This window comes from Canis aureus, chromosome 26 (assembly GCF_053574225.1).
Source record: "Canis aureus isolate CA01 chromosome 26, VMU_Caureus_v.1.0, whole genome shotgun sequence".
In the NCBI taxonomy this organism is placed as follows: Eukaryota; Metazoa; Chordata; class Mammalia; order Carnivora; family Canidae; genus Canis; species Canis aureus.
Window position 1 is genome coordinate 31,252,229 of NC_135636.1, and position 12,446 is coordinate 31,264,674.

Consider the following 12,446-nt stretch of genomic DNA (forward strand, 5'->3'; position numbering starts at 1 on the left):
TAAACTTAAATCTTACACATTAAGAATAGCTGAAAAGGAAAAAAAAAATAATTTCTGCTTTTTTTAGGGGCAATTTGTCTACTTTCAATGCTGTGTTAACCTTAGTTTTGTCTCCTTACCTATGTGTGATCCTGGCTGTTCATCTGTTGATTGAGTATAGTGTTGGCAGAAAGTCTCCCCTATTCCTTTCACTATTTTCATGATGTTTTCCATTGGATTACGAATACAAGATCTATAAAATACAAGAACCTAATTACCGGGGGAAAAACTCCAGACTACCAACGTTTATTCCAGTTCTGGTCCCAACTGTAAGCCTCAATACATAATCAGCATATTTCAAATAAACGGACAGCTTTTAAACAAAATCATTTGTCATACTGTTTTGGAATTTCAACATTAGCAGAGTCAATATCATCTCTTTTATGCTTCTATTTATATGACATTCTTGAAAAGGCAAAACTAAAGGGACAGAAAATATATCAGTAGTTGCCAGAGGCTGAGGATGACACAGGGGTTGACTAAAAGGGGCATAAATTTGGGGCGCTAGTGGAATTGTTCTATATCTTGATTGTGGTGGTACTGGTTATATAATTTCATGCACTTGTCAAATCTCATACAACTGTGCAGTTAAAAGGATGACTCTCATTGTGTAAATTATACTTTAATAAATCTGATTTAAGGAAAATATGGGGCCACCTGGGTGGCTCAGTTGGTTAAGTGTCTGACTCTTGATATCAGCTCAGGTCTTGATCTCAGGGTTGTGAGTTCAAGCCCTGTGTTGGGACTCCACATTGTGCACAGGAACCTACTCAAAAAACAAACAAACAAACAAACAAAAAAACACGTTGATATGGCAGTATTCATGTATATAGATGCAGCTGACCCTTGAACAAGATGGGTTTGAACTGTGCAGGTCCATTTATAAGTGGATTTTTTGGATAAATACAGTACAGTATTATAAGTGTATTTTTTCTTTTTTATGATACTTTTAATAACATTTTTCCTTTCATTAGCTTAATTTATCCTAGGAATACAGAACATAATACACGTAACATTCAAAACATATATCTATCAACTGTGTATGTTACTGGGAGTCAAAAGTTATATATGGGGTACCTGGCTGGCTCAGTCAGTAGAGCATGTGACTCCTGATCTCAGGGTTAAAAGTCTGAGTCCCACATTAGGTGTAGAGATTACTTAAATCTCTTAAGATTAAATAAAATCTTTTTGAGAGAAGTCATAAGTTCCAGCCCCTGTTGGGTGATGAGATTACTTAAAAAAAAAAAAAAGTTGGGATGCCGGGGTGGCCCAGTGGTTGGGGATCTGCCTTTGGCTCAGGGCGTGACACCGGAGTCCTGGGATTGAGTCTTGCATCAGGCTCTCTGCATATAGCCTGCTTCTCCTCCCTCTTCCTCTGTCTCTGCCTCTCTCTCTGTGTCTCTCATGAATAAATAGATAAAATCTTTAAAAAAAAAGTTTTATATATATATATATTTTCAACTGTGTGGGGGGGGTTGGCAACCCTGACTCCCATACTGTTCAAGGGTCAACTATATATATATATATATATATATATATATATATATATATATATATAGTGTTGGAACGATACTTATGAAAGCCTAAGAATAACAAATAAAAAAAGATAGTACTAAAAAGGAAGGCACTTGGCAAGAAATACTCATTACCTTTATATTAAGTGCTACTTTTCTGTCATTCAAACAATCTTAATTCAGAAATGACAAATAAATCCAAGACTATGAGAAAGAAAGTGATTTGTACAAAGCCAGATAATTAGTGGAGGGTTCAGGACTCCCAACTCTATGTTCAAACAGACCAGAATCATATATAAGAAGAGGTAGGCAGCACATATGGCAAAAATACTTTTTTGGTACTTATCAAGTACTTTTTCTTATTTATTTATTTATTCATGAGGTACAGAGAGAGGCAGAGACAGAGGCAGAGGAAGAAGCAGGCTCCATGCAGGGAACCTCATGTGGGACTCAATCCCTGGACCACAGGATCACGTCCTGAGTAAAGGCAGATGCTCAACTGCTGAGCCATCCAACCATCCCTTATCAAGTACTTCTAACGCAAGCTGTGACTCTTTGAGTTATTTCTTTCTATTTAAGTTCTCTTTTTTAAATTATGTACTAAAAAACATAACAAAAACCACATAATAAATTTACCTTAACATTCATTTACTTGTTTTCTTATTTATTTATTGTTAAAGATTTTATTTATCCATTTGAGAGCGAGTGAGAGAGACCACAAGTGGAGTGAGGAGCACAGAGAGAGAAGCAGGCTCCCTGATGAGCAGGGAGCCCTTATGCAGGGCTCTATTCTGAGACGCTTGGATCACGAACGGAGAAGGCAGACACTTAACCGACTGAGCCACCCAGGTGCCCAATTTACCTTAATTTTTATGAGTACATTACAGTATTTTTTACCGTGTGCATACTGTTATACAATAGATCTCTAGAATTCATCTTATATGACTGCAACTCTATACCCATGGAACTCATTTCCTCTCCTTGCAACCCTGGCAACCATTCTAATTCGTTTCCATCAGCTTTTTCTCCCTTAGCTGTACAGAAATATTTAAGTCTTACTCAAAAATATTTATAAGTTGTTCACTTGGTGCATTTTTCAGTCCAGCCACAATACTCTGTAATCGGCTCACACTTTGAGTAGCTGAAGCAACAGGAGTAATGACTGCTTCTTTTTCTCGTAAATATCGCCGTCCTGTCAGTGGGGTAGAAGGTGCAAATGATGTTTTCTGTCAAAAAAGAAAAATCTGTGAGATTAAAAAGTTACCTTGCCCTCATTATGTGTTTAATTCAGTATATATACCACCTTCTCTACTCACATTTAGTACTACTTTTTTCTTCCTTCCTCTGGTTAACCACCAAATTTTTACCAACATTATGCTAATAACATCTTTACATTTAAGTAACACTTTTCAAAGTACTATCTATAATCTCATTTTATCATAATATTAATTTGAAATATACATATTTTGACTTTACATATGAAACAGGCACAGAGAAGGTAAAAATACTGTTTAAACTGACAAGGGTAATGGCAGAGTTTGGATTGAAACTTCGTTTTCTACTCTAGACCAGTGAATTTTCCAATAGACTTCATCCTCCAACCCATTTTACACATAAATACAGAACTAAGACTTTGCTGCCATTAACAATCTAGAGTTATAGGGCTGAAGTTCAGGGAAAGCACATAGATTCTCATGGGTAGGAGAAAAAACTACATTTTAAAACAACAGAACAGTGGTTAAAGTGATATAAAGAAAGGATAGGAAAGCATAATTTTTTTTTTTTTAAATAAAGATTTTGAGAGAGACAGCGCTCATGTACAGGGGAGGGAGAGGCAGCGGGAGAGAGACAAGTAGACTCCTCATTGAGCAGGAGCCTGATGTGGTGCTTGATCCCAGGACTCCTGAGATCATGACCTGGGTTGAGGTCAGAAGCTTAACTGACTGAGCCATCCAGGCGCCCCACATAAATCCTTCTTCATGTCAAAAGATACATACCCTACTGAAAAGTCCAGGTGTTCTGGGAAAATATATCAAAAATATGAAAAACATCAAGAAATGAGGTAAATGACAGGGATGAGCACTGGGTGTTATACTATATATTGGCAAATCGAACTCCAATAAAAAAAATACAAAAAAAAAAAAGAGAAATGAGATAAAAATACTAAATGCCATAGTTTTAAAAATTACCTTTTAAGGCTTTCATGGGAAATATAAATTAGTAGAAGAAACTCAAGATTTAACTTGAAAGATGCTTCTGTTGTTAGTGGAATCACACACAGAGAGAAAAAGATCATTCTAGACTGAGGCCAGGCTAAGTTATATTACTTTTTCAAAGTGCTGTTGAAGACTACAGTCCACATTAGCTTGTGCTGTCAGTTTCCCTAATGGGGTTTCACCAGTGAACTTTCGAGGAGTTCCAATTTCCTCTTCTGCATCTGCTCCCAAAAAGATCCTCTCATCAAAGTCACCAACAGTTAAAACATATTCTTCATACTCCTTGTTCACTGCTTTGCTGAAAAGAGATTTTATTTTTTAAAGATTTTATTTTTACTTTTCAAATTTTTAAGTTCGAGTTAGTTTTTTTTTTAAAGATTTATTCATTTATACCTAAAATACACAGAGAGAGACAGGCAGAGACATAGGCAGAGACAGAAGCAGACATGCAGGGAACCCGACGTGGGACTCGATCCCGTGACTCTGGGATCACATCCTGAGCCAAAGGCAGATATTCAACTACTGAGCCACCCAGATGTCCCTAAATTTGAGTTAGTTAATATACAGTGCTATGTTGGTTTCAGGAGCAGAATTCAGTGATTCATCACTTATATAGAATACTCAGTGCTCATCATAACAAGTGCCCTCCTTAATACACATCACCCATCTAGCCTATCTCCCACCAACCTCTCTGCATCACTTCTCAGTTTGTTTTCTAAGTCTCTTATGGTTTCCCTCTCTTTACCCCCCCTCCCATATGTTCATCTATTTTGTTTCTTAAATTCCACTCTTAAGTGAAATCATATGGTATTTATTTTTCTTTGCCTATTTCACTTAGCATAATACATGCTAGCTCCAACCATATCATTGCAAATGACAAGATTTCACTCTTTGATGCCTAAGTAATATTCCATTGTATATGTATATACACCATATTTTTTTTAAAGATTTATTTTTATTTATTTATGATAGACAGAGAGAGAGAGAGAGAGAGAGAGAGGCAGAGACACAGGCAGAGGGAGAAGCAGGCTCCAGGCCGGGAGCCTGATGCGGGACTCGATTCCGGGGCTCCAGGATCACGCCCTGGGCCAAAGGCAGGTGCGAAACCGCTGAGCCACCCAGGGATCCCCTACACATTTTCTTTATCCATTCATCAATTGATGGACATTTGGTCTATCTACATAGTTTGGCTATTGTTGATCACACTACTATGAACACTGAGGTGTATGTACCCTCTTTGAGTCTGTTTTTTTTTTTTTTTTTTTAAGATTTTATTTTATTTATTCATGACAGACACAGAGAGAGAAAGGCAGAGACACAGGCAGAGGGAGAAGCAGGCTCCATGCTGGGAGCCCGATGTGGGACTCGATCCCAGGTCTCCGGGATCACGCCCCGGGCTGAAGGCGGCACTAAACAGCTGGGCCACCGGGGCTGCCCTTGAGTCTGTATTTTTGCATGATATGGGGAAATACCTAGTAGGGTAATTGTAGGACTGAAGCGTAGTTCTATTTTTAACTTTTTGAGGAACCTTCATACTGTTTTCCCAGAGTGGCTGAACTAGTTTGCATTCCCACCAACAGTGCAGAGAGGGTTCCCCTTTATCTGCATCCTCATCAACATCTGTTGCTTCCCATGTTAATTTTAGCCATCCTGACAGGTGGTGTCAGGTGATGTAACAGGTGATGTGGTTACTTATTGTGTGTTTTTTTTAAAGATTTCATTTATTTATTTATTCATGAGAGCTACAGAGAGAGAGGCAGAGACATAGACAGAGGGAGAAGCAGGCTCCCTGCAGGGAATCTGATTCAGGACTCGATCCCAGGACCCCAGGATCATGACCTGAGCTAAAGGCAGATGTTCAATCACTGAGCCATCCAAGTGCTCCTCATTGTGGTTTTGATTTGTATTTCCCTGCTGATGAGTGATGCTGAGCATTTTCTCATGTGTCTGTTAGCCAGCCAGATGTCTTCTTTAGGAAAGTATCTATTCATATCTTCTGCTCATTTCTTTTTTTTCTTTTTGTTAGTTATTTATCAATAAATTTGTTTGTTTTTGTTTTGTTTTTTTTTTTGTTCAGGAACAAAGGTCAGTGACAAACTTCAATGAACTCAACCCAGATGGCTCAGCGGTTTAGCACTGCCCTCAGCCCAGGGGCGTGATCCTGGAGACCCGGTATTGAGTATCACGTCAGGCTCCCTGCATGGAGCCTGCTTCTCTCTCTAACTGTGTCTGTGCCTCTCTCTCTGTGTCTGTCATGAATAAATAAAGTCTTTTTTTTTTTTTTTTTTTAAAGATTTTAGTGGGTCTGAAGATTTTATTTTTAAGTAATCTCTACACTCAACGTGGGGCTCTAACTCACAAGCCCAAGATCAAGAGCTGCATGCTCTTCTGACTGGGCCAGCGAGATGCTCCAAGAATTTTTTTAAGCTGCTAGAATAAAACTAGGTTATACAATGGATTTATCTTTTTTTTTTTTTTTAATTATTTAAGTAACCTCTACAGCCTGTTCGGGGCTCAAACTCATGACCCCGAAATCAAGAGTCGCACAGACTACCAAAATGAATGAGCCAGGTACCTCCACAATGGATTTATTTGGACTTAAGATAGATTTTACACTCCAGGGCCTGTGGGGCACCTGGGTGGCTCAGTTGGTTAAGTGTCTGCCTTCCATGAGGTCATGATCTCAAGGTCCTAGGATCAAGCCTTGCATCAGGCTCTTTGCTCAGCAGCGAGTCTGCTTTTCCCTCTGTGATCTCTCTGGCTCTCACGCTCTCTCAAATAGATAAATAAAATCTTAAAGAAAAAAAACATAAACAAAAACAAAAACTCCAGGGCCTGTAAAGGCTGATGACTTTTCAGTTTTTAACTCTGCCCAGCTAATAATCTCAGATGTTCCTATCTGATTATGGACATGCTTCACATTCACGTACATGGCAATAATAAATTACTTTGAAAGATAAGCAAAAAGAGAGTATAAACTTAATCTGAAAACTAGCTGAACCTAATTAAGATCTGATCACTGAGAAAACAATAATGGCTTTGAAATTTAAGTATATTCTGAATTTGCCAATATTTGATTAATAAAAGAACATATATTCAAATATAGAAATCACTGGGTCTATTTATGGGTTTCTCTGGAAGGAGCTCTTTTAAGTGCCAAAGGTTTCTTTTCTTTAAGTACCAAAGGTTTCCTAAAATAAGTGTACTTAAAGACAAGAAGGATTAGTGACAACATCAGTCTTGCCACTAATGCAGAAGGAACTTGAGTTTGGAGGAGTTACGTTAATGTTCCACTTATCAAATTGCAATAAATCATCATTGACAGCCTATAATGTGGCAAATAGCATTAGCGCTAGATACTTACCTATTATCAGTAAAACTAGAAAGGTCCAGGAGGCATTCTCCTTTTAAAACCTAGGAAGAAAAAGCCATTTGTGACATGTAATTAAGCACAATACCATACATACAAAAACATGACATTTATCTAAGTTTTCACATTGGTAGGGTGTTTTTTTTTTTTAAGATTTTATTTATTCTGGGGATCCCTGGGTGGCTCAGCGGTTCAGCGCCTGCCTTTGGCCCAGGGCATCATCCTTGAGTCCCGGGATCGAGTCCCGCATCGGGCTCCCGTCATGGAGCCGGCTTCTCCCTCTGCCTGTGTCTCTGCCTCTCTCTTTCTCTATGTCTATCATAAATAAATAAATAAATAAATAAAATATTTTTTAAAAAGGATTTTATTTATTCATTTATTTGCAGAAGGAGAGAGAGTACAAGCAGAGGAGCAGCAGAGAAAGGAGGAGAAGCAGGCTCCCCACTGAGCAGGGAGCCCAATGGAGGTGCTCAATCCCAGGACCCTGGGACTATGGCCTAAGCTTAAGACAGATGTTTAATTGACTGAGCCACCCAGGTCCCCCCACACTGGCAGTTGTTATAAATAATATAGACAAACAGAATTACTGAAAATTTCTTTTAAACCAGGAAAACCTACTTAGCATACAAATATCTATTTGAAAAATCTGAAGTCAATGAAAACACTTTTAAATTAGTCTATACCAATAGTTTCTAAATTCTAGTGACTAAAGCATCACTTAGAGAAATTTTTTAAGAGTTATTTATTTGAGAGAGAGAGAGCGCGCACAAGTGCACAGCAGGGAGGGGCAAAGGGAGAGAGAATCTCAAGCAGGCTGAGTGTGGAACTCAATGTGGGGCTCGATCTCACGACCCTGAGATCATGAGTCAAAACTGAGTCAGTTGCTCAACTGAGTCACTCAGGCACTCACTTAGGGGAACTGTTAAAAAAATACAGATTAATGGACCTCAAATCCTGAGCAGAGGCAGCATTTTATATAAATTCCCTAAGTGATTCTGACAAAAGCTGTCCAATTTTACACATTGGTCTATGGAGAAGGGAAACCAACATTTATTGAATGATAAATAGTATGTCCAGGCAAGAAAAAGATTCAAAGGGAACACAGATACTGTTGCTGGTGAGAGAAGAAAACTATACTGTTTAAAATATTTTCTTTCTTTTTTATTTTTTAAGTAGGCTCCACGCCCAACGCTAGGCCTAAACTCTGAGGTCATGACTAGAATTAAAGATTTGGATGCTCCAACAACTGAGCCACCCACTGTCCCTGTTTATGATATTTGTTATGCATCCACACTATTCTTAGATTACTACACATCAGGTTTGCAAACTCAAATACCTTCAGGGATCAGGGTTCAACATACATAAATTAAGAGGACAGAAAGCATACTTCCCATCTGAAAAGAGATGGCTATCATTTAGCTTGACAACAGTTACCCATTTAGACATTCCAATACTGGGGGATCCCTGGGTGGTGCAGTGGTTTAGCGCCTGCCTTTGGCCCAGGGTGCGATCCTGGAGACCAGGGATTGAGTCCCACATCGGGCTCCCTGCATGGAGCCTGCTTCTCCCTCTGCCTGCCTCTCTCTCTCTCTATCATGAATAAATAAATAAAATCTTAAAAAAGAAAAAAAAAATTCCAATACTGTATTGTCATAGCTTTTGATTTTTTAAAAAGATTTTATTTATTTATTCATGAGAGACACAGAGAAAGAGAGGCAGAGACATAGGCAGAGGGAGAAGCAAGCTCCCTGTGGGGAGCCCGATTCAGGACTTGATCCCAGAACCCTGGGATCACAACCTGAGCCAAAGGCAGACATGCAACCACTAAACCACCCAGGTGCCCAGCTTCTGATTCTTGAAAGTGATTTCTCCAACATCCCCCCCCGCCTTTTTAAGTAGGCTCCACGCCTAGTGGGGAGCACAATATGGAGCTTGAACTCATGACCCCGAGATCAAGACCTGTGCTGAGATCAAGAGTCAGACACTTAACTGACTGAGGCACCTGGGTGGCTCTTGAAAGATATATACATATTTTTAAGATTTTATTTATTTATTCATGAGAGACAGAGACAGAGAGAGAGAGGCAGAGACACAGGCAGAGGGAGAAGCAGGCTCCATGCAGAGAGCCTGATGTACTCGATCCTGGGTCTCCAGGATCACACCCTGGGCTGAAGGTGGCGCTAAACCACTGAGCCACCGGTGGCTCTTTTCGGGGCTACCCGAAAGAGATTTTTATATTAAAAGTCTTTACATGTAAATTAAAATGGAATGAAATAAAACAAAAGAACACCCTACACAGGCCAAATAAAACATCTGTGGCCTATGAGTAGGAGGATGACTGTCCAAATTAGGATACTTTTGGAGTTAAAGGAGATGCTATAATAATTATGCCAAGATAACAATAAAAAACTAGATAATCTAGGCAAACCAAGATGTATGGTCATTATATCCCAGAACCACTAGTGTGCTGCTTCTGCAGAGCACAAAAGATAATCCTTGAGTTCCCTTCAAAGTTTACCTTGCTAGACATATTTAATGTACAGATGAGCTATCTTTTTTTCCTCTCTCTCTCTCTCTCTCTCTCTCTCTCACACACACACACACACACATACAGAGAAAGAAGTAAAACTAAATACAAAAGTCTATGTAACAAGAAGAACCATCTAGTTAGGGAAGACTCTATGCTTGAGGAAAAACCTCATATTATCTACAAAGAGGAGAACCACAGTGATGATCTAATCCAAGCCCCCCCTCCTTTTTCTTTTTTTTTTTTTAACCAAAGAGAATACTCAAGGACTAGCTGGATTAAATGGCTCAATATTGGGGAGGTTAGAAATTGAGACCAAGAAGAATAAGCTATTTCATAAATATAGAAATAGTTAATTACTGAGAAAAAAATCCAGAATGCATACAGGTAACCTGTAAAAGTGGCTACAAAACTGTAACAGATTTTCTGCTCTATTTATATGGAATTAAAGCTATAGTTTTTATATATCATCCCAGCTTTAGTAAATAGTCAGCAGTTATTCAAATTGTGGCAATAAATTAATTTACCTTGATTTCCCGCTTTTCATAATTCTTTATTAGGCTTACTCTAATCTGTTCTTCATAATTCTTTTTTTTTTTAATTTTTTTTTTTTTAATTTATTTATGATAGTCACACACACACAGAGAGAGAGAGAGGCAGAGACACAGGCAGAGGGAGAAGGAGGCTCCATGCACCGGGAGCCCGACGTGGGATTCGATCCCGGGTCTCCAGGATCGCGCCCTGGGCCAAAGGCAGGCGCTAAACCGCTGCGCCACCCAGGGATCCCTGTTCTTCATAATTCTTTTATTAAAACCTCTTACAGCTATTTCTTCCAGTGCATTTATTGGCAGTACATATAGTTGGTCACAATCTTTAACAGCTCAGTTTTGCACATCACAAAAGATCATAGGCCAATTCTGCATATAGCATTCTGCATCAGAGCAGAGACTGAAACCTGGAAATCTTGACTGGGTCCTATACCTCTGAGAACTTGTTTAAAACACTGTTTTTTCCTTTGAGATTTTATTGCTGACCCTTGAAAGCCTTAGCCATTTACTTTTTTTTTCTTTTGCCATTCACTTCTAAGTACAGTTATAGTACCTTTCTATCAAAGAGTTTTGAAATATATGGCTTAAAATAGTGCTCCTTTATTCCTTTTGCTTCTACTAGAAGTCCATCATGCAGTTCACACAGTACAGCAATGATGCAGGGAGGCTCTTCGGAAGCCTTAAAGTCAGCAGTATGGAAATCAGATGGTAAACCTAGTTTGATAGGGTATGAACGGCAAAAGAAAATAGAAGAATATGGTCAACTTTTAAAACTTTTTCTAAATACTGATGACCACTTTTCAAAAATAAATAAGGTCTTACCTTTAAATGTTGGATTCAGCAAGTCACGTCTATTTGGGCATATAATGGCATTGGCAAAAATCAGATCCAAGCAGCACAGAAGTAAATGGTAAGAGTTTACTAAATCATCTCCAATCATACGAAAATTACCTTTATAGGGGAATAAAAAAAGACACAAAGACCAGAAACCTCTCATGTCAAATAATACCAAGTTCCTACAGCAGAATGTAAAACCACTGAAAGTATCACCTTACCCTTAGTATAAACAAAGAGCGTCCAGCAGAAATTAAAGAGATCCTTAACGCTGCAAGGAATCCTTCTAGAAAGGAAAAAATATACGTTTTAATTGACTAACATGCTAAATATCACTCAACATTGTTATTTAATTGAAACAGCAAATACAAATAACAGTAAAGTTACACGTAAAATTCCATTCACAAAGGACAAATTATGGTTCATTAAATGGACTTAAATCTTTCTAGTTTGCATAAAATAATTAGAACATAAAAAGATGTGAAAGTACTACCCTGAATTTCCAGGTATGAGAATTCTAAATGGATTTTTTAAAAATTTAATTTTTTTGCAAATGGATATTCTGGTAAAAAACAGACTTTTAAAAATGCAAATTTCCTAAGTTTATAGCATAATTTTTATGTAACTTTTCAGGGGTCTTACCTCTGTTTCCTGCTTCGTGGGAACTTTGGTTGCTCTTCATATGGATTTTGAAATATATCTAAAAAAATTGGCTCAAATTTTTTGAAAATTACAGTAGACACCTCAAAATTTCTTTCTAGCCTTTCTACACGTTCACGAAATTCTTGCGGCAGGTTTGACATGTCCATCCACTTCTTCATTTTACTAAAAAACTGTATTAAGCTAAAAAAAAAAAAGCAACTTTAAAGTGAGTCCATATATAATAGATAAGTTAACATTTTATTTATGCCTACGAATCTTAAGAATCTTTTTTTTAAAGAATCTTTACTTTAAAGCCTATATTTCTTTTTTAAAGATTTTATTTATTTCAGAGAGCGAGGGAGAGGGAGAGAGAGAGGGAGAGAGAGAGGGAGAGAGAGACAGCGAGCGCAAACATGAGCAGGGAGAGGGGCAGAAGGAGGAGACTCCCTGCCGAGTGGGAAGCCTGATGCAAGGCTTGATCTCATGACCCTGGGGATCATGACCTGAGCCAAAGGCAGATGCTTAACTGATTAAGCCACCCAGGTGCCCCAAAAGCCTAAATTAAAAAAATAATAATAAAAAATAAAAGGCAACCGAAAAACCTCACTCCCAAGTGCTATGAAATTACTCTGGCTTTCAGAATCACTATGGGAATAAAGATTTTGAATTAGTGCTCATTTCATAAATGTCTTCTCCTATGCAAGAAGTGATGGTACCTACCTACCTACTTCTTTTGTTCCATACATCATCTACACA

The 12,446-nt window shown here is 38.2% G+C and overlaps 1 protein-coding gene across 8 annotated transcripts in view; it reads right to left on the reverse strand.

Moving 5' to 3' along the window:
• Positions 1–12,446, reverse strand: part of RBL1 (RB transcriptional corepressor like 1) — a 59,189-nt gene that overhangs the window by 37,323 nt on the left and 9,420 nt on the right. For 7 of the 8 annotated variants that reach the window (XR_013365219.1, XM_077873072.1, XM_077873071.1 and 4 more), the window contains 8 exons: positions 11,691–11,891; positions 11,270–11,334; positions 11,037–11,165; positions 10,768–10,928; positions 7,134–7,183; positions 3,881–4,067; positions 2,613–2,779; positions 120–232 (listed from right to left, as the gene is read on the reverse strand). Coding sequence is in view for 7 of the 8 variants with exons in the window: in XM_077873072.1 (XP_077729198.1) it covers positions 120–232; positions 2,613–2,779; positions 3,881–4,067; positions 7,134–7,183; positions 10,768–10,928; positions 11,037–11,165; positions 11,270–11,334; positions 11,691–11,891 (1,073 nt within the window). In the remaining variant the exon portion in view is untranslated. The other variant, XM_077873077.1, reaches the window with a different exon arrangement.